The sequence below is a fragment of the Ursus americanus genome, chromosome 23 (assembly GCF_024610735.1).
Source record: "Ursus americanus isolate L20-20 chromosome 23, mUrsAme1.1.p, whole genome shotgun sequence".
NCBI lineage: Eukaryota > Metazoa > Chordata > Mammalia > Carnivora > Ursidae > Ursus > Ursus americanus.
The window spans coordinates 11283363-11311314 of NC_142149.1; the positions used below are offsets into that span (position 1 = coordinate 11283363).

General features: G+C 42.1%; 2 protein-coding genes across 4 annotated transcripts in view; one reads left to right on the forward strand and one right to left on the reverse strand.

The window, feature by feature from the left end:
• The window catches only part of FAM20A (FAM20A golgi associated secretory pathway pseudokinase), a 51204-nt gene extending 44362 nt beyond the window's left edge, over positions 1 to 6842 (forward strand). Inside the window, exon 11 of the mRNA XM_045813826.2 lies at positions 577 to 6842. Within this exon, the coding sequence (XP_045669782.1) occupies positions 577 to 841 (265 nt within the window). The 3' untranslated portion in view covers positions 842 to 6842. The remainder of the gene's footprint in view (positions 1 to 576) is intronic.
• Positions 6823 to 27668, reverse strand: PRKAR1A (protein kinase cAMP-dependent type I regulatory subunit alpha). 3 transcript variants are annotated; one of them, XM_045813830.2, is made up of 11 exons: positions 27328 to 27668; positions 23880 to 24062; positions 18177 to 18347; positions 17271 to 17362; positions 17005 to 17066; positions 13504 to 13550; positions 11814 to 11972; positions 10516 to 10576; positions 9240 to 9361; positions 7940 to 8021; positions 6823 to 7578 (listed from the first exon to the last, which is right to left on the reverse strand). In XM_045813830.2, the coding sequence occupies exons 2-11, from the start codon at positions 24054 to 24056 to the stop codon at positions 7406 to 7408; spliced, it is 1146 nt and encodes a 381-aa protein (XP_045669786.1). In that variant the 5' UTR covers positions 24057 to 24062; positions 27328 to 27668; the 3' UTR covers positions 6823 to 7405. The 3 variants fall into 3 exon arrangements, with proteins under 3 accessions (XP_045669786.1, XP_045669785.1, XP_045669784.2); XM_045813829.2 differs by lacking the exon at positions 27328 to 27668 and adding an exon at positions 26920 to 27075; XM_045813828.2 differs by lacking the exon at positions 27328 to 27668 and adding an exon at positions 25396 to 25420.
• Between the last annotated feature and the right edge of the window lie 284 nt (positions 27669 to 27952).

Sequence of the window (27952 nt, forward strand, 5' to 3'; positions counted from 1 at the left end):
CAAAACCACCTCATTCACTTGCAGCTGGAAAACTCTGAGCAGAGCCTGTTCTCTACCCACTTCGGTTCGTTTAAACGTGCCTCCGTCCATCCCCCCCTCTCCCCCCCAGGAGGCTACGCAGGGGTTGATGATGACAAGTCAGACAATTAAGCTGCTTACACATGTGAGTGCAAGTCAGATTCTCACAGAAAAAGAAATCAAAATCCTAAAGTCGAGATTGGCTCCACCCCATTTCCATCCCTCTAAGAGGCTGACACAGAGAAATATAAAGTTGGCAAGAAACAGCTTAGAGGCTGAGGGTACCCATATGGCTTTTGAGATGGCAAACCTCTTCATCATTTCACCTACCAGAAACTTCTCTTGGTGGGTTTAAATCTCCTTGAGATGTCATTAACTAACTGTCACTTATTTCCTTTTCCCTGGTTTTCATTAACATGTGCTTGAGAAGACACGGGGGGGGGGGGCAGGGGAGAAGGCTCCAGAACATCAGCTATGACAGCTGTTTGTGGGGGAAAGTAGTTCAGGCAAGCTTTTCTCTTCACATTTACTTATTTGCCTATGACTCTGTCCTTCCAGAATAAAAAAGAAAACGCTTTTGCACCTGCAGCTGCTGGCCCAGGCCGACTACAGACTCAGTGACGTGATGCGGGAGTCTTTGCTAGAAGACCAGCTCAGCCCTGTCCTCACAGAGCCCCACCTCCTGGCCCTGGACCGGAGACTCCAAATCATCCTACAGACGGTGGAGGCGTGCGTGGAGGCCCATGGAGAGCAGAGTGTCGTAGCCACTGACTCAGCAGAACAGTCCGTCCCAGACTCTAGCCAGGCTAACTTGACAAGCTAAGGGCTGGATGAAGCCAGATTTCAGGAACTACCCCTGGAGTGGACTCTTGGGTGCGGACCACTGCTTCCTCGCAGCCCTGTCAATGCTGGGGGTGCTGGGTCATGAGCTCTGGAAGAGGTAGGGCCCTGGGATGATTCCACAAGAGCAAAAGAAGAGGGATCCACTGAACTTTCTCCCTGGGTGCATGACTTCTCTACTGGACCTCCTTGGCTCCCTCTTTCCCAGAAAGCACTGCTTCATGAAGGCCACAGACCATCTCCTGAGCCCACTGGAAAATGTGGATAGGAGTTGGGCTTTGAAGGTTTGGAAGCCTTGTCCCAGGAAAGAGTAGAACAAATAAAATTAAAGGACACCAATGGACACCTAGCTGACCTCCAGATCCTTATTCTATCTACAAGGATAGTTTCTGATCCAGATGAAACACCTGGCATCTCACGAGCAGACAAAAAAAATCTACATATGGTCACTCTCAAACGGGTTGAAAGTAGCCTTCACACTTTCTTTGCTGTCCCAGGCACTGTGGCCCAACGGAATACAGTAATCCCCCATTTACCAGTTCAGAAGTAATTTCTCAGAAATGTTATTACAAGGGGTAAGAACAACAGAGGAATTTGCTCAGAATATCTGCAAAGGGATGTTTTCAATCTGAAGAGTATTTAAATACCAACCAAAATAACATCAAGTATGTCAGATTCGGCCTCCAGCAACAATAGAAGGAACTGGCATGAAGGGACAACCAGTGTAGTCTTGAGGGTGAAAAAGCCGGGGAACGGGCCTAGGAGGTGCGTGCACCTGGACCCAGGCAAGAGAAAAGCCAGGGCCTCCCACTGCCCACCCACCACGATCCTCTTTCCCACAAGGTCCTGGAACTGTCACCCACCTGACACTCTAGATGCCCCTCCCCTCAGCTGCTTTATCAAACAAGGACTAGATCAAGTTGACTTTTTTTTAAAGATTTTATTTGAGAGATAGGGAATAAGGGAGAGCACGAGCAGGGGCAGAGGGAGAGGAAGCAGACTCCCCACTGAGCAGGGAGCCCGAGGCGGGACTCCATCCCAGGACCCTGGGATTATGACCTGAGTCAAAGGCAGACGCCTAACCAACTGAGCCACCCAGGCGCCCCTGAAGTTGACTTTTGAAGCTTCCCTTAAAAATGGATGAATCAGGGACCTCATCCCCTCAGCCTTCTCCCTACTGAGTTGCCAACACGTGAGACACCATTCATAGGAGGCTTTGTCTCTTATTCCGTAATTCATGTCTGAAAACCCAAATGATAGGAATGTATTCACACTACGGAGTGATGAGTTTACAAGCAAAAATGGCTGATTTTAGCACATCCACTTCTCTGATAAAGGCCAGAGGCTCCAATTTTAGAATTGGGGGGGGGGGTGAAAGAAGTTGTCGGTGGGTGCCAGGTCAGGCAGCGGAGAGGTCGTCTAAGCCCTGACAAGTGACACGAGTCTTTCTGACCCACCCGGTACCCCACATCCCTGGCGCGTTACCCCTGACCCTATGTCTCCATGACAATGACGTCAGTGCCGTTCACAGAGCTCCTCCCAGGTGAGAGTCAGCGGACAGGTTTCCCAGCCTCCCAAACACCCACAAAGAATCCCTTACCTCCAAGGGACACAGGAAAAAACGGGCTCACAAAATCACACAACTCAATGATTTAAACCTACTCCCAAGTGTTCTTTCCACTGTCATACAAAAACCCAACAGTACTTCAGTCTGTGAAGTTATGTTTCTTTACGTAAAAAACTCACCCCGTTAGTAGACCCTCCCCCCAGAGACTTCCATCCCCCGCAGGTACCACCACTGCTCAGGGCTTCCCACTTTGTGAACTGTCTCCTACCTGCAGACATCACCGTCTTTGGGCGGAGGGACCGGGTAACTGCACACAATGGTCTTGGGCGTCAAGCCGCAGAGCCTGCGGAAGGTAAGTCACAGCTCCATCTCAAACCCGGCCACTTCTAGGACAGCGCACTGGCTTTCAGGTGGCCTAGAACAGACACTGTGGTGTAGCTTCCAAAGCGTAGCAGAATGGAGTTTGACAATACATGATGTACCAACTTACCTAATCTTTTACGTAAAACCCCATTATTTTTTCACTAATGCAAAGATTAAGACTCTATCGTTTGTCAAAAATACATTTGTCAGAAAATAAGAGACTGCTTTCTCGGAACTGTCAGGTTCTCCCAACAGGTCCATGTTGGACCACCGTTCAATTTCCCATCACATAAAAATTCTCCTGCCTCTTCATAAAAACTTTTCACATTACTACTGACAATGAAATGAAAAATGAACGGGAACTGTACGGTACATAAATCGGTAGGGAAAGGGGTTTGAAGGAATTCATTTTTGCCTGCCTAAAGCCAGGACGATCTGAGTCTCAAGACTGTAAGAAGTGCAGCTGGGTCTCTTACTCATGGTAGTTTTATCAAGTTACCAGGAACACCGACTTAGTGGAGACAGAACCATCTGCTCCTGGAGGAAACACATGGTTTAGGTTCCCGAGAGCCTCTAGTTACAGTATTTCTGTAAATAAATCAATACATAAGCTTGTCTTACCTGTTAAGGTGCGTTAAAGACACCACATTACATACCGCTGATTTAGAACACGGAGCATGACTCACGCCTTAAAGAAGCTACTGAATACGCTTCTCGGCAAGACACACATCACAGGAACACTAGCCAGCACTTCGGCACTACACTTGGGGGCCACTTTAAGTCCTGAAATCACCAACAGAAAGCACAAAAATGCCAGAGCAGCACGGGACAGACCGTGAGGCAGACATGCGATGGCAGGAGAGCCAGAACCACAAGGCAGAGCAAGGTTTGTTCAATCTCAGTGGCACGCGCACGTCGGGAGAATCAAAGTCTTTGCCACTCTGCTCACGTCCAGGAAGGACGGAGAGAGTGCTCCGAGTACCGACTTGGGGCTTCCTAATAAATTTTAGCAGCTAGGCAAATTCACAGGATTCACAAATACACCACCACGAGTAACGAGGACGAACTGCACTCGTTCGACTGTCACCAAGCTGATAAAACAAAAGCTCTCCATCTAGTGGTGACTTTGAGAATCACAAAGCGACTTCAGCCAAATGGGCAGAACTTGCACAAAACGAAAAAACGACGCTCCGTGGCTTGAGGTTTAGGTCAACTCAGGAGGAAGTCGCAGCTCTGAACTTAACGTTAACAAATTTTAACATTAAATGTACACAACACTGATTTCTATGTGAGAGCTCCACCGGCTAAGAAGGGAGAGACTGAACTCCCCCTTTTAGCATCTCCTCTCCGCAGCCTTTCCTGACGGCGGCACGGCAGCTACCGAGCGGGACACATGAAACGGTGATCTGGCCACTGCCTCTCAATGCGGTTCTAGCCCATCTAGAAATTCGCAGCCAGGGCCGAACAAAAGTACAAAAAGGTTCAGTTGTTCATCTGTGATTGTGGAGATAAAGCAGTATTAAGAAAATGAACGTCACGCTACTTCAATTTTTAAAATGTCAATATTTCAGTCATTAAAAAACAAACAAACAATTCCGCATGAGCCAGTGTTCTAGAAGGAGAATGAAACTAGCCAGTGGAGTCAACCCAAGGAAGTTCTCCTCAGTTACATTCTGTGGTGACTGAATGTCCCCCCTCCAGGGCGCTGAGGGAAGGGGCCACTGAATCCAGGCAAAGTGCATCTGTTACAAAGCAGCACAAATTAAAGAATGTTCTAGAACACATCTCCAACTTCACTGGATATGAAGGAATTAATACCAATAATGAGTACAACTTAGTCCTCTCAGAAATCTGAGGAATATCAGAAGTAAGACTTTATGAATGTAAAATACACCGAAGTAAGCATACCTAAATACCCAAAGGCATGTATTAAATGTAAAGCACAGAGTATGCTGATCCAGATATAACATTTCCCATGAAGTCTGGGAAAGTTCCAAGACCAGAGAACCAGTCGGTCTCACATAAAAAGGAACTCTCTGGGCTTCTGATTTAATCTTTTCCTTCTATTACTCAGTAAACAGATCTGCTTCAACTCAATCATGCTTCCAGCAAGGATTTGAGACGGATTCTCTGGAATGGATTGGAAAGCACTGAAAACAAACTTTATTCTTTCAAAACACTAATCCCGCAATTCATTCTTGATTTTCATTCTTACCCACCAGATTAAAAGTTTCTGGGGGAGACGGAGAAGAAGACAAGAAGGAAAGGAAAAGGGGAAGAAAAACTGATTCATTTAAGGATTTAAATTATTTAATCGTTTTTTTATTACTTGACCTACCGTTAAGACAATCTATAACAAAAAGAATAGAGTATATTAGCACACACAGTATAATCAGACTAGTAACCGGGACGCGATACAAAATGGTCCTGGGGCCATCTATACTTTCTAAAGCCGCGCGTCTCTTAAATCCCTTACCACGCCCAGAAATCATGACTTCTAAAGCCCTGAACATCAACTAGGACAAATTATGCCAATTGTGATATACTCAGATTGCACAAAGAGAAAGCTTTAAATGTGATAATTTTTAAATTGAGACTTAAAATTCCTTAGATTAAAAACTACAAAAGGGAGTAAACAGCAAGCCAAATGATTTTAAAGCAAAACTCATTTAGAAAGCATTATACGTATCTAAATATACATGAACGTGATTATATACATATATGAAAACTGTGCAAATTTGTGGCATTCTAAATAATTCACTTAAGTACAATTTTGGCATTTAAACAAAGATCAAATCAAGCTTTAAGCTAATAAGAACATAACTTTTATTTTTAATTTTTTAAATAGAAAAAGGTAGCTAGACACAAAGTACAGATCAGAAAACCCTCATTTAATATAGATTATCTTGAAAAATAAAAAAAATTTGTAATAAGGTGGCTTTCTATCTCACACTAAAATGTAAATAAAACCTCTTTCCCAGATCTATACTCCAAACTTAATAACAACCTAAAAACTGTTCAATTCTATGAAACAAATCTACCATGACCGATTTAAACTACCCGGGAAAGGGCAGGAGAGGGGGTTAGTAATCAGAGCCAGTTGCACACAGATGGAAAAATGCTTGCAGTCACTCCCATACAGAACCCTACATTATATATAAATCACAATGAAAATAAAAGTGCCTAACGTTACAGAACTGTGAGATTTTGTTTAAAAAAAAAATCAATAATAATAAAAGTAAACTGTTGGGTATCATTGGTGCACATGGAATAATGTAACGTATAAGGATGAAAAGGCTGGAAAATACTGACAAACAATTAAGACTCAAAACACAAGTTTACTTTAAAAAACCAAACAAGTTTGCCAGAGAAAACAAATGCTAAATAGGAAAGCAGACCTTTTCAGCAGGCTGGCCTTTTAGACCGCTCTGAAACAACACAGGCACACCCTACCCCACCCCAACCCACCACAAACTCTGGGTGACGTAGAAAGGGAGAAAGGGAAAACCAAAGTGAAACACTTCTTCCCAAATCTCATGTCCCAATGAAGTTAGTGGGACAGAGTCCCCAACACTGAACTTCGTCCCCCTGGCATTCCTCCTTTACCAACGTCACCTCCATTCTTCTACTGGGCCGTTTGTTCCATCTACCTGTCTCCTCCCAGCGAACCCAATCCCCTGCGGCCAGCGCTTAGTGAGCACAGGAGAGAATCCTGGAGCCAACTGAAGGACGTCGTACATTCAGCCAAAAGCTCTAAGTTAACAACCAAGAGTGTAGACCTCAAATTCTTACTCCCGATTCAGCATCTGGTGATCAGTATTTGGCACTAGCTGAATAAAGGTCTAATCAGAATTTTTGAGCTGAGGCAGATGTAGTCAAGTCATAACTCAGTATTTGTCGTCTATGATTTGGTTTCAAACTCCAAAGGCAGGCACAGGTAGCCACACCCACACGTTTCAGAATTGGAGGAAACACTACTAACAAGATACAAAGAAAACCAGGCGGGTGGGCTTGACATAAATTCTGGTTAAGAGAAAAAAAAAAAAAAACAAAAGTCAACAGATCATTATCCATCCGGTAACTAGCAAAAACGGGCATTTTTCCACCCTTAAACTAGTTTAAATACAGGCAGATGTCTTTCTACTACACTAAGATTTTTCTAGATCTGTTTTTTACTAATCCTCAGAGCTTAATGAGAAATCATTTATCCTATAAAGAAACACAGCATATATGGCCACAGTCTAAAATATGCTTATGAGAACTGGAAAATGATGTCACTTAAAAAAACAAGTCTCGCACTGTTACATCATGAGTCTACGGTAATTCACGCGGTGCAGGGAGGCACCCTCACCAGAAAGCAGGGCGCGCTGCCTAGGCTGAACACTAACACTGCACAGAGAGAAGCAGTAACAGCAAGGTCTCCACAGAACTCTTTCTATTTATTTAACTGTGTATGAGCATTCGGTCAATGCTCCAAATTATAAACGGTGCATTAATATAAACAGACGAGAAGCTGCGGTACGAGCGGCCACGTGGCGCCGCGGAGAGGAAGAGAAAGCAGTCTGCAGAGTGAAGCCCGACCGGGGGAGGAGAGGAGGGAGGCACAGGAGGCAGATCTCAGACAGACAGCGACACGAAACTGTTGTACTGCTGGATGTTTCGCTTGAGGATATCTGAGCACGGGCCGAGAACGCGCTCGAATCTGGGTCGGTCCAGCTTCACGCACTTCAGGGGGCCACGGGCCACCACGGTGGCGGCGCGAGGGCGGTTCATCAGGAGCGCGATTTCACCTGGTGGGGGGAGAAGACACGGGGCTGGTGAGCACCGACGGGACACATCGCACGGGGACGCGCTTCTCCCAGCAGCGAGGAAACAAGGCTTACTGGTCTTACTAACTCAGTAACTTAGGACAAGCCACTCGACATTGCACTTAAAAAAAAAAAAACACAACTGATAGACAGGAAACAATGAGCAACTTGATTATTACCAGGGTAAAGGCAGGCATTCCAAAATCTCACTCTCTCTCTCTCAGAGCCAAAAAGACTACAGTTAAAAAATAAACTTTGGGAGAAAGACAAAATTAAGAAGGACTATGCTATCTCACTGAAAGATGACTTAAGCTACATATTTATTTCAAGGAAATCCACATACCAAAATAATCAGAAGGCCCCAATCTTCCCACTTCAACAAACTCCTCATTTTCTGACCGACGCTGTAGCACAGCAGCGGAACCCTATAATAAAATCACCAAGCGGCAAGACAAATACTTTCAAATCCAGGGTGACATTTTAAACATCCAATGCAATTCTGACTACTTGGTTTAAAAAAAAAAAAAAAAAAGAAAGGATTCAGCAGTGATTTCAATCGTCCCGTCCACAGAAAAGATGACTGAGAAGAGTCCCACCTGAGCGTCAAGACCCATCTACCCAGCAGCCCCTGCTGGGAGGGTCTCCTCATCACGCTGAGGAACCTAAAGGGCTCAGACTCAGGTTTGCAAACTGCAGCCAGAGGGCCAGACCCAAGCTCACGGTTTGTTTTTATAAATAAAATGTTATAGGAACAACACGCCCACTCATTTACACACTGTCCTGTGGCTGCTTCTGCACTGTGACCAGGGCTGAGTCTGCAACAGAACCCCTGTGGCTCACAAAAGCCTCTACGACTGACCAACTGGCCTTTCAGAGAGAGTCCCTCGACTCCTGAATTATCCAATTAGCATCTACCGAGCCCCTTGCACAGAAAATCTGCTCTTTGGCTCTGCTTGGCAGGCAAGAGTATCTGTTATACATTTCCATGAACTGTGAAGATATAAAACATACAAACTGTTAGAATTTAAATACTTGCCTTTAATCCTTGTTTGCCAAATAGTCCAGACATATGATTTTAACAAGGATGTTACAGAACCATAACCGTTATGCTAAATGGTTGAGTTTCACTTGGCTTGCATAAGAACTGAGTAGGGCAGAACTTGGCTATTACTTCATGAACAGCCCTTCCAGAATCTGACTCAAACTCATTTAAAATGTGGTAACCAGCGTGCGTGGGTGGCTCAGTCGCTGAGGCATCTGCCTTCAGCTCAGGTCGTGATCCCAGGGTCCTGGGATTGAGTCCTGCATCGGGCTCCCTGCTCAGCGGGGAGTCTGCTTCTCCCTCTCCCTCCGCCCCTCCCCCATTTGTTCTCTTTCTCTCTCAAAAAAATAAATAAAATCTTCTAAAAAACTAAAAAATAAGTAAAATAAAATGTGGTGACCTGGCAGAAAACCAAACAGCCCCATTTCAAAGTGAAAGATAATTTTTAAATAAAACTGTCAGGTATTGCCCCCTTTTTCTCTCTTATGCTATATATTATATATATATTTTTTCTCTCTTATGCTATATATATATATATATATATATATATATATTTTTTTTTTTTTTTTTTTTTTTAAGCATCAAACACAGATGACTTTACCTCTAAAATAATGAAGAACTCATCCCCTGGCTCTCCCTGCACCACAATCTTCTGCCCATCTTCAAACTGAACGGGTTCCAATGCATCAGCTACCGTGAGACGTTCCCACTTGTCCAGAGATTCTGAAAGGCAGGAATCACAAGAATTTCTCTACATTAACTGTCACTGCTAAAAATGTCGAAACAAAACTATAAAGAGAATCAATCAAACAGCCACGCCCATTCAATATTCTAGTAGTTACAGATTAAATATGGCACCACTCTTCAATTACCTCAAGTCTCAGCAAGATCCTCCTATTACTTACAGATAACCCTCAGATCCTTAATTCAGTAGCCCAGTGGCCACATTAATTTATATCAACTGCACTCAATGGTAAAAGAGTAAAAAAATATAATCATTAAGTCTTCCTAATAAACACCATCAATGCAAATCAAACCAAGAGTCATGGTGTCACCAACTGTATTACTCCAAAGGTCCACAGAAATAACTTACCTATTTAAATCCTAAGTTGAATTTATTTACGAAACCAAAAAGGAGAACCAGACAATAATTTTAGTTCCCAAAAGCCAAACTAAACCCGAACTCGCTAAGTAAATGTCATCCTTTCAGAGAAAGGATAAATAAGGGGAAAAGTCCATTTGCTCTAACAAAACAATGGCAGAAGACTATTACCTAAGAATCACCACGCACCCCCTCCCAGGGAAGAACAGGTTGTAACAATACTGTAAGGCCACAAAACAAAATATACACAACTATCTCAAGTTAACCTGCTTTACTCTAAACTTCACCAAACTTCTAGCACTTTCTCAGAGAAAGCCAGAAAATGACACCTCATCTTTCCACAGAGAAAAGGCATTCTTGGCAATACTCACTGTCCTGAACCAATAAACTCACCAATGGAGCAAGAGAGACAGACATCACAGGGGCAATGACTATCAATGTCCACTGTCAAAGGAGGACGCTTTTAGCCTTTCTGTCTCTCCCAGAGGAATGAGGAGCACGTAATTCCAGGAAGCTTTTCTCAGGTCCACCATTTCTAGTTAAGAAGTTTGTCTTATACTAGCAAATTAAATACACTGTAAAATTACTTCTAACTTAGTCAAACTTCAAGCCTGTATCCCACGTGTTTTTCATTACTATTAGCAATTAAAAAAAAAAAAAGTGAGTTGATAATCAGAGCTGATAACCAGAGCAGTTCCTGAAATACAATAGGTTCTGCTTAACTATCACCAACACTTCAATTTAATGATTCTCCGTGCAATCTTCCAAAACTCACCTAAAATAGATACTTTGCTAAGAAACTCCTCATACATCTTCCGCTTTCTCAGAGTGCTTCCCTAAAAACGAAAAAAAATAAAAGTCATCTCAAAAATGTGTAATTATCACATAATGCTGTGGAATAATAAATATTGTTAAGTAAACCTAAAAAAAAGTCAATGCTTGCTGCTGCTTCTTGACACATGATTATTTTTCTTCAGGTTGATGACAGTAAACCCTTCGTTCAGCTCAATAAAAAGCTTAGTAACTCACTCTTAAAAGTAACACCAAGCTGGGGCACCTGGGTGGCTCGGTTAAGAGTCCAACTCCTGATTTTTGTTCAGGTCATATCTGGCTCTGTGTGCTGGGCATGGAGCCTGCTTGGGATTCTCTCTTTGCCTCTCCCTTCCCCTCCTTCCCCTTCCCGCCCCTCCTCCAAAAAAAAAAGTATAACACCAGGCCTACAGCCAAAAAAGGTGCCCAATACCACCAATTAGTGAAATGCCAAATAATCAGTTCTCAAAAAAAAAAAAAAAAAAAAACAACCAAGTTATATGTGTGACTATAGCTGAATATATTCCAGCCCAGGGTTCTTCCCCACAACCCCAAATCTCCACAGAAGTAAGGAAATATAACTGCTAACACATGTAGACCTCCCCCCAAAAACAGTGCCATAGCCCCAAACCTAACCAAGCTGTCTTATCTGTAAGGCTTGTTAAATATATCTGGGGGAAGGCAAGAGGGAAACACAGAACTCTGCAATGCTCTTACACACGCACACATACTTACCTATACACACACATCACCCGAGTACATCCAACCGCGTGTTGTCAAACAGCCAGAGAGGCGCCGCACAAACTTACGGAAATCATTCATGATGACCAGTGCCGTCAGCTGGCACTTAAACATCTAAAGCTACTCTATAACCCTGTCACAAAGTTCTCAAAAAGTCTGACTGTATCAGCAGAATGTTCCAATGGTTTTACGATTTTGTTTATTCCTTCAGAGAGAGGGCACATTTGCGCTACTGACAACCCACTTGCAGCTGAGGGAAGCGGATTACTTCTGAATGGCTTTAAGTCACTTCATGCACTTAGAAGCGGCACCTATCAAGCTGCCTCAAGTGCGAAGATAAAGTAGGTGAAGATTGGCAAACGGACAGACTTCCAAACACGAGCTGACTGTTACATACACTCCCCATGGGTTACCCATGCCTCTCTGGCCAGACGTTTGTTCTACGAGATCTGCTGATATTACTCAAACACCAGTTACACAGGTTGAAATTCTAAATTGCACTCCAAAAGCCACACTTCTCACCATGAGGATTCTTCTATAGCTGTCTCGGTCGATACCCCACAATTTCACGTTCGTCTTTGCTTTGACAGTGGCTGCTCTAGGTGTTCCATAGATCAAAGCAAGTTCCCCAAAGCTCCCTCCTTCCCCAACACTGGTTGCCCATTCATTGTTGACGTAGACCTAAAACACAAATGACAAAGCATCAGTTTTTTCTACATGTGCAAACACAGAACAATTAAAAACCTGCAAAACTTTCTATAGGGGCAGAATCCTGAACTTTGTTTCAAAAAATAGATTGTTTTTACACAGCAGAGCAAAACAGCTGCTGTCTGACAGTGAGTTAAACCCAGAGTGTCCGTGATCTACCTGGTTTAACCACCTGATAAGAAAAAGGTTAGGGATGACCAGGGCAAAAAGCTAAACAGCATTAACCACCATGTACGCTCACAGAGCGCTGGGTCGTGTCCTATACTAAGCACCTCACCTGCAGAGGACACTGAACTGTCTAATAAGCCTGTGACAGCAATGCTGTTATTATCCGCATTTCACTTGTAAACAAGACTCAAAGAATCAAGAGAGTTATACCAAGTCTCAGAGCTAATGACCAGGTAGGATTGAGACCCCCCCTTACTTCTGTCTTACCACACAGCACGCACACATGCCTCAACCGTGACTCCAGCAAGATTTAAACCAAGGGGCACCTGGGTGGCTGTTGGTTAAACATCTGACTCTTGATTTCTGCTCAGGTCATGATCTCAGGGTTGTGAGACAGAGCTCCGCATCAGGCTCCATGCCCAGCATGGAGCCTGCTTAAGATTCTCTCTCTTTCCCTCTGCCCCTCCTCCCTCCACTCTTTTTTTTTTTTAATAATTTTTTATTATATTATGTTAGTCACCATACAGTACATCCCCGGTTTCCAATGTAAAGCTCGATGATTCATTAGTTGTGTATAACACCCAGTGCACCATGCAATACGTGCCCTCCTTACTACCCATCACCAGCCTATCCCATTCCCCCACCCCCTCCCCTCTGAAGCCCTCAGTTTGTTTCTCAGAGTCCATAGTCTCTCATGTTTCATTCCCCCTTCTGATTACCCCCCCTTTATCCCTTTCTTCCCCTACCGATCATCCTAGTTCTTATGTTCCATAGATGAGAGAAATCATATGATAGTTGTCTTTCTCTGCTTGACTTATTTCACTTAGCATTATCTCCTCCAGTGCCGTCCATGTTCTCCTCCCTCCACTTTTTTTTTTTTTTTTTTAAAGATTTTATTTATTTATTCGACAGAGATAGAGACAGCCAGCGAGAGAGGGAACACAAGCAGGGGGAGTGGGAGAGGAAGAAGCAGGCTCATAGCGGAGGAGCCTGATATGGGGCTCGATCCCATAACACCGGGATCACGCCCTGAGCCGAAGGCAGACGCTTAACCGCTGTGCCACCCAGGCGCCCCTCCTCCCTCCACTCTTAAGCACGCACGCACAGTTTCTCTCTCTTGCCCGCCCCCCAAAAAAATTTTTTAACTGAATGTCTAGCTAAAGAAATTACCTTCAGTAGTTTCAAGTTTCTCTGTGTCATTAAAATATTTAGCAAAAGATATTGATGGAATTTGACATACAAGCGTTAAACAAGCCCTTCAGAACTTTAAACAGTAATAAATATCAACACATTAACTTCTATGGTTATCAATATATTTTTGCTATTATAAACTTACATCCATCTCTCCTTGATCAATCACATAGAAGTTATCCCCTTCATCACCTAAAAGAGAGTAAAAATGTTAGATGTACAATATAAATTAAAGAAACATACATCAGAACTACCAAATTAATACAAAATGACAATTTATTTTATATAGGTGCTGAGAGAAAATGTGTTGTAAATTAACACAATCTTTCAGGGGAAAAAAAAAGTCCACCAATATATTTTTAAAGCCATAAAACTGATCAATTTTTCTAGTCATCTCATAGTGAAGAATATCTCTGGGGAAAAAAAAAAGCTACATGTATACAAAGATATCAATTGCTACATATTGTAACAACAAAACAAACAACTCAAAGAGTAACAAAATATCAGACTGTCACTAACCTGGAAAATACATGGATTATGGAGACCCATGAAAATATCAAAAATAAATTTTAAAAGGCTGGGGTGGGTGGATACCCATGTTAGATCTATGTCTGTATACAGGGCAAGAAGGTTAAGAATCAGAAGGCACAGAACCTTATATATAGATGGGCTGTATGATTAAGAATGCAAATGCTTTACTACTTCCTACTTTACTCTGTAAATGGTTAATAATCAATATAAAGGATATATGAAATATGTATGGTTCTGAAATCCCACACAACGTTCAAAATTAAAATGTAAGAATATTCTTTAAGAATTACTATAAACAAAACTGTATCAGATACTAGAAAAACAGCAGTCCTTTAGGGAAAATGTACCTTTTAGCTTGAAGGTTTTTAACTTAAAAAAGAAATAGGATCAATTAAGATGATCATGACTTTCACCATTTTGCTGATGTGGGGTATAATGCTGACTGATTTGTGAATATTGAACCACCCTCGCATCCCCAGAGTAAATCCCACCTGATTGTGGTGAATGATCTTTTTACCATATTGTTGAATGCTAATATTTTGTTGAAGATATCTGCATCTATGTTCTCAGTAATACTGGCCTGCAGTTCTCTTTTTTTGTGGTGTCTTAGGTTTTGGTATCAGGGTAATGTTGGCCTGAGAGCATGTATTTGGAAACTTTTCTTCCTTCTCTATTTTTTAGAATAGTTTGAGGAGGTATTAGCTTTACAGGAAACATACCTTAATATAATAAAGGCCATATACGAAAACCCACAGCTAAGCTAACATCATACTCAATGGTGAAAAACTGAGAGATTTCCCTCTAAGGTCAGGAACAAGATAAGGATGTCCACTCTCACCACTTTTATTCAACATAGTACCGAAGTCCTAGCCACAGCAATCAGACAAGAAAAAGAAATGAGGCATCCATATTGGTAAAGAAGTTTAAATGTCACGGTATTATACAGAGAAAATCTTGAAGACTCCAACAAAAACTATTAGAAGTAATAAATGAATTCAAGTGGCAGGATACAAAATTAAAAGCCAGAAATGAATAGCATTTCTAGACACCAATAACAAAGTAGCAGGAAGAGAAATTTAAAAAACAATACCATTTACAATTGCACCAAAAAAGAATAAAATACCAAGGAATAAACCGAAGAGGTGAAAGATCTGTACTCCAGAAACTATAAAATACTAATGAATGAAATCAAAGATGACAAAAACAAATGGAAAGATATTTCATGTTCATAGACTGAAAGAGTTAATGTTGTTAAACTGTCCCTACTACCCAAAGCAATCTACAGCCTCAATACAATGCCTATCAAAATACCAGTAGCATTTTTCACAAAACTAGAACAAATAATACTAAAATTTGTATGGACCCACAGAAGACCCCAAATAACCAAAGCAATCCTGAGAAAGAACAAAGCTGGAGGGTATCACAATACCAGACAGATTTCGAGACACACTACAAAGCTATAGTGAACCAAACAGTATGGTACAGACACAAAAAGGGATATATCTATCAATGGAACAGAATAGAGAGCCCAGAAATAAACCCACGAGTAAATGGTCAATTAATCTTTGACAAAAGAAGCAAAAATATATACCGGGGAAAAGACAGGTTCTTCAAACAAATGGTGCTGGGAAAACTGGATTGCTATATGGAAAAGAATGAAACTGGACCACTTTCTTACACCATACACAAAAATAAACACAAAATGGATTAAACACCTAAATGTGAGACCTGAAACCAAAAAAATCCTATAAGAGAACATAATACAGGCAGTAATTTCTCAAACACTGGCTGCAGCAGCATTTTTCTAGATTCATCTCCTAAAGCAAGGGACTACATCAAAATAAAAAGCTTTTGCACAGCAAAGGAAACCATTAACTAAACAAACAAACAAAAAAACCAATCTACTGAATAAGAAAAGATACATACAAATCACATATCCAATAAGGGGTTAATATCTGAAACATATTAAGAATTTATACAACTCAACACCAAAAAAAAACACAATCTGATTAAAAAATGGGGTAGGGGATCTGAATAGACATTTTTCCAAAGACATATACATAACCAAGAGGCACATGAAAAAACGTTCAACATCACTAATCATCAGGGAAATAAAATCAAAACCACAATGACATATCACCTAACACCAGTTATAATAGCTAAATTCAAAATGATAAGAAATAAGTGCTGGGGAGCATGCAGAGAGAAAGGAACCCTCGTGTACTGTTGGTGGGAATGTAAATTGGTACAGCCACTGTGGAAAAAGGTATGGAAGTTTCTCAAAAAATTAAAAACAGAAATACCATATGATCTAATAATCAAACTACTAGGTATTAACCAGGAAAAAAAAATGAAAACACTAATTTGAAAAGATACATGCACCCCTATATTTACTGTAGCATTGTTTACAATAACCAAGATATGGAAGTAACCAAAGTATCCATCAACAGATGAATGGACTAGGAAAACTTGGTGTGTATACACAATGAAATATTACACAGCCATCAAAAAGGATGAGGCGATGCCATTTGAAACAACATGGATGGACCCAAAGGGTATTATGCTAAGTGAAATAAATCAGACTGAGAAAGACAAATACCATATGATTCCACTTTTAAGTAGAACCCCCCCCCAAAAAAAAAAACGAAGCGAAAACACACACACACACACAAATGAATAAACAATCAAGAAGTAGAATCAGACCTATAAATATAGAGAACAAACTGATGGTTACCAGACGGGAGAGGTGGGGAGTTGGGCAAACCGGGGGAAGGGGAGAGGGAGGTACAGGCTTTCAGTTATGGGATGAATAAATCATAGGAATAAAAGGCACAGCATAAGGAATACATTCAACAATACTGTAATAGCAATAAAGGGACAGATGGCACTACAAACGTGGTGAACATAGCATAATGTATAAACTTGTCAAACCACTACGTTGCACATCTGAAACTAATATAACATTGTGTGTCAACTATACTCGAAAAGAAATAGGAAATCCAACAGTATTATTAACAGAAGAAAATGGTAGACTGAAAAGAGGGAAAATAAGCTTCAATAAAAAAAGATCCTACGTTCCCACAGTACTACAGGACACAGAAGCAGCAGTCCTTACCTTGCTGAATAACAGTCTCTCCAGCAATAAAGGAAACCGGAAACATGGCATCAAAAATATCACTGCAAGAGACAGAAGGCCTCAAGTTACGTATCATCTGCATCCTCTGTGGATTTTAAACATTAACCTTAGACTTAAAGCTCCCAGATTTTCAGCCTGGACTGTCCTCAAGTGAATGATTTAGAGTCTTAAAACTTTCAACGATGAGACTACTTTGGGGACACAACTGTACTAAAATAACAGTACAACAAAGAACCTGTACCCACCTTCTCTCATTATCGTCAAGATGTGAAAAGAGCACATTCTTTTCAATGGCTTTGGCCAAAGCAGCCATCGTCTTATAATCTTTTGGTATAACCTAGAAAAGAATAGAAGGTCCAGTAACAACTCCATAAACTAAAAGCAGATCATGTTTGAACATGCATTTCAATTAAACGTCAAGATATATCACGGCATTTAAACAAGACTGCTTTGTGTTAAGTACTTAACACAACACACTTCTAATATCTTTGATCTACAAAGTACTCAATAAATATCGACTAATTAATCCCCTTGCCTAAAACCAAGCCTGTGTTTAAAGGCTGATACTTGGTTTCCAGTCAACAAGTAAAGAAACAAACCATCAATACCTTAACCAAGGTCATTATTCTGAGGCAAAACTAAGCATTTCATGATAATTAGTCATTTTTTAAACCATGATCCCGTACTACTAGCTTCACAAGCCTCTTGCCAGGACAATTCTCTTCCCCCTTTGGTCTAACAGCATAACTCAGAATGGCAGGCTAACTCTAAGGAACAGTCAAAAGGATGAAGCTTACAGGAGAAAAGGTTAAAAGTCACAACATGAATTACAGGATGTGAAAAAACAAACGATGATTCAAGAGAAAAAAAAAAAAAGAGTGCGGCCTGCCGCTTCCACTGCAACCCCACATGGAAACGAAACCCCCAGACACAATTCTTCACTGTTTTATAATCACTGAGAGTTACTTCCTCTGATGGCATGTCATTACAGAAAGCCTGTTCCCCAGTTCCCAAGAATTATACAGGGTGAAGTACAATCCATCCTGTCAGTGTTTTACTCCTCAAAACGGTACAAGCACTCATCAGCGGGGCTAGCTGACTACCACGTGGCTCCCGAAAACATCTCCCCAGCGCGTAGGTGGCAAGACTACCTTTCTAACATATGATGCCGCATCTTCCTCCGTGTAGACTTCAGCACTGATAGCACCTCGTCGCCTCCGGCCCTTAACCACTGGGTTGGGGGGAGGAGGAGAGATTTCATCCTCCCTCGAATCTGCACGGGAGCTTGCTTTCTGCAGGTTCTGAATCTGTTTTGCCTCCTCCTGAAAAAAATTACCGGTTTATAGAATGAGATCCTTCAGCATGTAAATGTGGTATTCTCATATCCCAGTGAGAACCAACCTCCATCACTTCAAATCTCTTCCTCTAGTACCAATGGGAAGGGGGAAATGCCAATTCCAAATGCAAGAAAATGGAATCGAGTTTGAAAAGAAATACTCTGAAAGGGCTATACTGTTTCCTCAGACAATAACAGATACTATACTTATTAATGAACAAAAGCAATTAATACAAAGACACAACCTGCAAAAAAAAAAATCAGATACTTGTTAAGAGTAATATATCGTCAACAATGCTTTGTAATGCACACAACAGTAATAAAACTGTAAACAAAATCCTGGAGTTTTTGTATGCTGCTATAGATAGCATGAAGCATGGAAACCACCCCCCCACCCATGCACACACATCAAAAGAATGTTACCTAGAGATAACCACTCAGGTACAGCAAAGTGATACAAGAATGTCTAGGTTATTGGATTATTTCATTAATTCAGTAAGTATTCTCTAGATCTGCCATGTCAAGTCTATGCTAGGAAAAGACAGTGTCAAAATTAACAGGCAGGGTCTTAAGCCTGTGGAATTCATAATCTAGCTGGAGTCTCAGAAACAATTAACAAAATGATGTGATGGTAACCAAGAATTTAGGTAAGATCAGACCTAAACAATACTTCTCCCAGCAGAGCCAGAAGCCTTCTTTATTATCTGGGTTTACAACAAAATTAAAAACAAGAAAGTTTACTTGTTTTTAAAAACTTATTAAACCAATTCATATAAAAACTGAAATAAACTATTTTTTTTTAAGATTTTATTTATTTATTTGACAGAGAGATAGCCAGCGAGAGAGGGAACACAAGCAGGGGGAGCGGGAGAGGAAGAAGCAGGCTCCAAGCAGGGAGCCTGATGTGGGGCTCAATCCCAGGACCCTGGGATCATGCCCTGAGCCGAAAGCAGACGCTTAACGACTGAGCCACCCAGGCGCCCCTGAAATAAATGCTTTAACATTCATATTTTTCAGATCCAGGGCTCAGAAAGAAATTCCTCTTAGCTCTGCAATGAAGAAGGAGTTATTATGCCTGATAGAAAATAAGAATGTGTTCTCTACTACACTCATTCACTTGACTCATTCTCCAGTATTTTTCTAAACCACCTTTCAAATTCTAAATGAACTTACTAGCATTCACTGATAATTTCAGAAAAATTTTTGATAAAAAAGAAATGTTTAATTTCTTTGGAATTAAAAGAAGTGTGCCTGGGTGCTCAGTCAGTTAAGCGTCAGACTCTTGGTTTTGAATCAGGTCATGATCTCTAGGTTTTGAGATGGAGCCCCTTGTCTGGGCTCCCGGCTCAGACGCGAGTTTGGTTCCCCTTTCCCTCTGCCCCTCCTCTGGGTTGCGTGCTCACTCTCTCTCTCTCTCTAAAATAATCTTTAAAAAAAATTTAATAATAATAAAAAAAGAAATTAAGGAGATGCTTACTTTTTCTCCTGCATGGCATTTACCCTGCTTTTGGCACCAAGACAAATAAAAGAACTTAGGCATGCATCAACAAAGTCTAGGTTGATAACCATTAAGGTATTAATGATGTTAATTTCTATTAGTAGAATCATGCCTGAATTTTATTCTTTTCTGGAGGGAAGGTTTGGATTTATTTTTCTCATTTCTCTGGATTTTCTAATTTTCAAATTAAGAAAAAGAAACCACAATAAGGAAAACATATAATAAAAATTTTAATATATTTGCTTACTTACAAATGCATTTACTTCTTTTTTAAAGATTATTTATTTATTTATTTATTTATTTAAGGGAAAGAGAGAGCGTGCGCAGGAGTGCCCCCACGCACAAGTGGGGGAGGGGGGAGCAGAGGGGGAAGCAAGCTCTCCACTGATCAGGAAGCCAGATGCGGGGCTCCATCCCAGGACCCTGGGATCATGACCTGAGCCAAAAGCAGACGCTTCAACAACTAAGCCACCCAGGTGCCCCTGCATTTACTTCTTGAACAAATAATCCAGTAATTCTACTTTGGGAAATTTATTCTAAGATATGCATATATGAGATCTAACATACAAAATTTTGTGATTTATATAAAATTATTCATTATATCATTGTTTATAATAGTAAAACAGTGGAAACAAAATGATCCTCAGTGGAGTGATTAAATAAACTATAGTCTAGCCATACAATGGAATGCCATGCACCTGTTGGAAAATAAGCAGCTCTTTTATAAATGAATTTGTAGATAAATGCCTATATATTATCTATGGAAAACTGGCTGCATTCAAGGAAGACAATGAAGTGATGAGGCTTACTAAAATATTGTCATATATTATTATATAATAATGTATAATTTTTACATATATAAAAATATCTTACATATTATATACTAACCACATATTTACATAAAAGTGCAGTATACTTCATATATTTCATTATATTTTATTGTCATATGCTTTTGTCCCTGTAAAATTCTGAACCATGTACAAACACGTAACCAATATTTTAAACGTACATCTTTCAGAAAACTCACTTCATTTTCTTTCTGGTAGTTCCAATAACCAGTGGTTTTCCTATTTCATACTAACACAGAACTATAAAACTCAAGTCTCCCCAAATTTAGTTGAAGACCATGAGTAAAACATATTCTTCCCCCCAAAATCAGTCATTGGCATTTCATAAAAATTTCATGAAAAATTACACAAACAACATCTCATTTGGAACTACATCTAAATGAATTTTTAGGATAATTTTTAAGTAGCAAAAGCATGTTGATTTTTTAACACTGTCTCATGGATTCTCTTTAAACAGAACTCAGATATAACCTCATCTTGACCACTCGCAGCCATTAACTGAGACCACATTCCAGTACAGATTATGATACACTTTTATATCCTTTTTCTTGCTGTTGTCACTCTGCTGTCAGTCTCTTCCCTCTTCAGTTGTCCCGCTTATTAAAACAAAAGCAAAACAAAACAACACCATCCTGGTCTACTCACTGGCTACCGGCACTGCTTCAGTTCTGGAGTTCTAAGTTCACACTGGCCCCCACCACTTACTTAACACGTTCTCAACAATTACTTGTTCCCTCCCTGCCCTTGCCATTCCACTCTTCCCTGTAGGTGAAATAAACTTCCAGCCAAATGGACTTGGGGCTTGGCCATGACGTGCCTTGGCCATGGAATGTAAGCGGACAGGCCATACGATGTCCGCTTTTATGGTCTGCCCCCCTCAAGCTCCGGGTCCTTTTCTGCCTTGACAACAGTGTGCTCTGTATAGTCACTGCTCCTGCCACTCAGCCCCAGAACAAGACCTGTGGAGTCCAGAAGGCAAGATGGGCTGAGCCCAGAAGAGCTGCACATGAGAGAGAAATAAGGTCTTTTGTAGGAAGCCACTGAAATCGGGGCGGCGGGGGCTGTATGCTGCCACAACGAAACCCACCTACTCCACTGCAAGGCCACAGCCACGTTACTTCATTTCTTAGTTTTACCTGCTACCTCTTAAAACGCTGATAATCACCTACCTCACACATCTGAAATAACGAGTCTGTACGGATGCAAAGTGCTTCAGACAGTACCTGGCACAAAGGAGATACCCAATGCACACGGCTATGAAAATTCCTCTGATCTATCAGACAAGCAAGGTGCTAATAAATATATGCAGAAATGAGGACGGAATTTCCAGGAGACAGTGTGAAGCAAAATGCAGATGCTTTCAAAGGACCAACTGCGACTTTTTGGCACATTTCTTATTGAGTAGCTGAGGATACCAGAAACATGACCCATGGTTAACATAGGAAAGGACTGTATATTTTCAGACATATAAACCTAACACCTAATGTACAGAACAATGGTCTGCTGAAAAGTTGAAAATCTGGTTGCTTGAAAGGCCAGATATCTATATTCAACCCTGGCTAAAGGAATGTATGCAAGTAAATCAAGATCCTTGAGTTACAGGAAAGAGTATGTTAAACTATGACTTTTGTTCAGAGGTAGAGAAGCCAAACAAAACACACTAAATCTAAAAATCCCAAGTGCAAAAAACCTATGTTAATAATGATTTCTTGCCTTCCCTGTTGGTTAGTGCTTGAACAGTGCTCGGTAAGCCCAGGCTTTGAAACTAGCACCACACATTCAACACTCCCTATAAAAAGACACACACTTAATGTCTCACCAACTTCATTCCCTCATTTGATGGTTTCTATTGATGTCCGAAGCGAAGAAGGATCACCTTACAGTGACCCATTTCAGAACCAGATCTCCAGGAACGCACTTTATTTCAAAACAGGGAACGCCCATGGCAGCCTGGCTCTACGGTATTTCACAAACTATTTGGAAACCGCTTAAAAAGGAGAAAACCAGACTTTCTACCACAATTCTAAGACAGCAAGGCAACATTCATGGGAGCTGGATAGTTATTTTTTGTTGTTGCTGTTAATTATTTTAACATGGTACTAAACACCAATTTTAACAAAGAGCTTTTCAAGAAAACAGTAGGAAAATGTCTGATCATTGAGCTACCCATTTTTTAAATCCTAATATGAACAGATTCTTTCAGTAATAAAGCATGCTATTTAAAAGATTTTCCAAACAAATGGGATGTATTACAAATATTTCTATCATACAATTAGATAATTAATGAGCGTATACCTAAAAAATGCCTCCCAATTGGTTCCTAATCATTATGAACCAATCAAACTTCAATATGCATAAGAAAACCTGAAAACTCATCTCGTTGATTTCAAAAACAAATCAAACCATTCAAAACATTTAACGTTCCAGACTTTTTCATTCATCATGTCTTGAGGGAAATGAATTGAAGCACTGTCCTTACCATTTGGCTTAGAAAAGCATACACCATACGCTTAGGTCACAGTGACATACAATGAGGATGAACAAAGAATAAAAACTGAATTAATTTTCTTTCAAGAGGAAACACATCCTGACCGAAACTATAAAGTAAAATTCTGACAACCATCAATCTTAATATCTCTGCTTTATAGTCAACTCATCTGAGATATATTAGTGTCCGTACTAATATGGACATCTCTAATTCAGAACTTCTGATCAGTCAGAAGCTAGACTCAAATACTTCATTACATTGGTTTTAAAAGGTGAGATAAGGTTTATCAAGTTTACTTGTTTTGTTGAAGAAGACAAAGCATTAACTGCTTTCAAGTATTGCAGGATCTCTCTTGTCATACAACTGCTACTTCTGATCAACTAAATCTAATTAGTTATTTTACTTAATCATTTTTATGGATTAAAACAGTTACAAGGAACTATGCGTAGAAGCCCTCTGTTACCTAACTAAACTTAGCATATGGGTTTGTTTTCTGATAAATTCTACAGATCACAAAGTTAAAAATTACTACAAATGCCTTAACTGCATTTCTTTTTTGAATTTCTGTTTTAGATTTCTATTCGGTCAGAGTTCCTTTTCTTCCAAATGGTACAAATTAGCGACATTCTACGGCATTACACTTAACAATTGTCAGGGTCAGCTTCTCCCCACATTTATTTTTACCTTCTCCAGCCTCTCAAAGTATTCCCTGAGGAATGCCATGGGTCTCTCGGGTCGAGCAGTGCACAACTGCACAATAGAATCCTTGAGCAGAGCCTGAATGTTGTGCTTCTGGACATAGAGCTCGCATTCCCGGAGGCTGCGCTCCTCCTCACTGGCGGCGGTGCTGCCAGACGCCATGGTTCTCTACGAGGAAAAAAACACACATATGCTTGTGTAAACTGGCTATAAAGAGCAAATGCCAATTTGGCCTTTGACTTAATAAATTCATCAGGCAACTGATTCACAAGGACTTTTTTTTTTTTCCTAAGTAGATTTTTTTTTCACACAGGGAAGTGGGGGCTCAGGAATAAAATATGTAGGGAAATAGCATTCTCCCAAATAAGTGTTTCATTTAGGTTCTGCGGGCAACAACAGTACAAGGCAAGAACCTGAGCTCCTGGGAGGAAGTATGAGCCACTATCCCCTGCAGAGGCGAACTGCGGAGGACTCAGGCCCTTAGGGAATTTTGATCAGTTCTCCCCCTCCAAAAGAAATCACGATGACGTGGGAAGTGTGTAAACGGTAAACAGGACAGAGAATTACAAGGGCACACAAGTCGGCTCTAAGTGAAAGCAAGTAAGTACAATGAAGAACATCTGACATGCCCTATACGTAACTCCTCTCCTGGGGGAGTGTCCTACTGTCACCCAGCAAACCACTGGAGCAAAGGATCTGATTAGCCAACCACTAGCGTAATCAAAAAATTTAAAAACACAAAAGGAACCCCAGATGAGTTTTAAAAGCAGCCTTTTATTCCAGACTCTTCCATAAAATTCCAGCCCTAAATAAATGCACACTAACACACTGGTAAGAGGAAAAAAAAAAAAAAAAAAAACCCTTAACAGAAAAAAAAAAATCAAAACAAAACAAACAAAAACCCTTAGCAAGTAAATCATAAAAAATTTGGACAGGTAAATGTCAACATTTTCTTCAGCTGGACAGAAAAATGCTAAAACAGGTTAAATTTTAAACTTACATGAAGATTCAACAGATAAACTGCATTTAATGAATTTTAGAGGCTTCCAACTACCTTGATGTAGAATAAAATAAGTAGAAATCTAATAGTGAGCAGTTGACTTTACCTTGGAATTAAAAGCTTAATTTAACAAGACTCATAAATTATTTTCCTTCCAACTTCTAATTATTAAGCAATTAAGATTAGAAAATAAAAGTGAAGTCCTCTCCCCTCCCCCAATGAATTCAACACAAATCAGCCTTTTCCAAATATAATGCACTCAAAATCAGAGATGAAACTAAATTTGAAAGAAAAAAGAAATACCAGAGTCAAAAGCCAAAGTGCTACACTGTTACTCATTCTGTTTTGACAACTTTCATGATAAAGGTCAATAACAGACTAACAGACCATGAGAAAGTTTATAGCTCCCTGACAAGCACATAACTTAAAAGCCACAGAAAAAAAAATCAAGCTACTCCAGAAATATACAATCCAAAAAAGAAAAAAAGGGGGTTCATTTACTTTCGATTTATACCAGCCACTTTTCCAGGTCAGACGATCATATGAACCGATAATCCACTTCAGTAGAATTTTCTGCATTTCAAATAATACAAAGGTAACCAAGAACAATGATAAATCAGATCTTTTATGCTTCAAAATATTCAGACATATTTCAGGAATATCAATACATGTATTCAACTGATCAGAGAAATTATTCAAAGATCAGGTCTTCAGCTGGTAGAAATGAGAGAACGGTGTCTAAGAAGTGAAACTAGCTTTTTGTTTGAAACAAAATAATGTATTAAAAAGAACACACTGGAGTTCTTAAGGCAGCACATTAACAAAAATGCCCCAAGATTAACACAGTCATCATGTGAACCCCTTAATCCAAACCTAACGGTCTTAATTTTTTTAATCGAATATACGTAGATTAACTCTGTACTTGTTCTTAACACTAAAGAGCCCAACAATTTAGCTTCTCCCCCCCACCCAAAAAATTATTTAACTACTTTGAAATTTTCACTGTATTGTATCTACTTATAAGAATATGCTCAGATTTTTTTCTTTTGTAAACTCAACGGTGATAAAATTCAGTTTCAGAGGGATTACAGGCCAGAAAATATTTAACACATTTTTGAGAAACGTGCTGATTCAGACTGCAGCCCCTCAGACCAGCCAGGAACACTTCCTTTGGGTCATCCTGAGGAAGTGTTCTCTTTCTTTCCTCTCTGCTAGAAAGAACAATCTCCCGAGAATCTCTCGCAGTAGTTATTCGGTATCACACCTGCACTGCGCTGCAGGGGTTAATAGGTACCACGTACTTATTTTCGAGAGGAAGGACAGGAGAGTGCCCTTCACTTCACTCGTGCCACAGTCATGGCTACAAAATGAAGAAGGGAGGCCTATCCTTCCTTCATCCTACTCTAGTCGGAAGGCCACAATGGTGGCGAAAAGACGGGGGAAAGGGGGACGGGGATTGGGAAAGGGGAGGTGAATAGGGACAAAAAAATTTAGGAGCCAGGCTAAAATCATGGGGATGGGGGTGGCCACTGCTGGAAATGACAAGGAGACACTAGAAAGAAAAACGACAACTGCCGACTCTCAAGATCAGCCAGAAATGCTGGGGAAAACGATGGCGGATTCCAGCAAAATCGAACTGATGTCCTTCAGGAAATGGGGGAGGGCGAGCGAAGAGGCCGCGGCGCGCGGGTGCGGAGGTGGCAGGGGCGCGATGGCCGCGGAGGGCCGGGGGCCCGAGCGCCACGGAGCTCGGGGAGCGCGCACGGCCGGGCGGCCGGTGAGCCCCGCACCGGAGCAGCCCCTGCGGCCTGGGGGCCTTAGAGCTGCAGACTCCGGGCCGGGGGCGCGGCCCGGGGCGTGAGGCCTGCGGGGAGGCGCCCGCCGCGGCCGGGGAGGGGCAGGGGGTGCGGCCGTCCCCCTGCAGGTCGCTCCCCGTGACGCCATCTTGGATCGGTCTAGCTCCCCCAAAAGCGCGGCGGGGCGGCGAAGCTGGGCGCGTCGGGGCTCCCCACCGACGCCACTCACCTGGGGACGGGCGGCGGCGGGCACGGGGCAGCGGGTGCGAGGCTGCGGCAAGCTGAGCTCTCCCGGCGCTTCCCTCCCAACCCAGCTCTACTCTGCGATAGCGGCTCGGCGGCGGCTCCACCGGAAACGACCCGGCCGCAACCAATCAGCGCTCGGCTGCTGACGTCAATGCGCCTCGCTCTGGCCAGAGCCGTCGCCTTAGCAACCTTAAAGGCACTGCGGCCCGGGTTCCCCTCTCGCCCCTCCCTGAAGGACCCTCGCGCCTCCAAGCCCTAGAATCGTTCTTCTGCTCCTTTCCACCTAACCTCGTCCCTTATTCGCAGCCCTTTCCTCTCGCCCGCCTCTTATCCTTTCCCCACTCTCTCCATCCCGGGGCTCCCCTCCTTCCGTTCACCTGCCCCCCCTTACCTGTTCCTCCCTGGACGCCGCAGGTCCCCGTTATTCTATCTTCTGCTCTTCGCCCCTTCTCTGTGCGGCTTTCGGGAGCTCCCCTCTCTCCTCGGCTCCTCGCCTCCACTCCTCACACCGCCCCACTCTCACTCCGGCCTCCCTCGCCGCCTCTGCCTTTTCTCCCTCCCTTTTCAACCCCCCCCCCCCAGCCGGGCCGACCCACGTGGGGCGTCTCGGATGACAGGTGGGCGACAACCGCCGGGTGGCCCCTGCAGGGGGGGGACGCTGGGCCGGGGCGGGGAGATTCCTGCCGTTACCAGGCCCCGGAGGAGGCGGCGGCCCCGGCGGATCTACGGCAGCTGCGCCGCGGGCCGAGCGCGGGCGGGTGCCCAGGATGCGCACGCCGGGCCGTGCATCCTGTGCCGGGCCTTCTCTGCGGGCCTCCGGGCGCAGGCCCGCCATCCGGTCCAGGAAATCCGATCCCTGCCAAGTGTCTGCTTGGCTGATCCGGCTACTCTCCCCTCCGGAGGTGCTGTGGTCACTGGAGGCCACGCCGTCCCTGTGGGCCCGAGACTGAAAAGGACTTGTCAGGGCGCTTCTAGAATCTGAAATGCCCCCCATCTTGACGCCTGACCCGGCATGG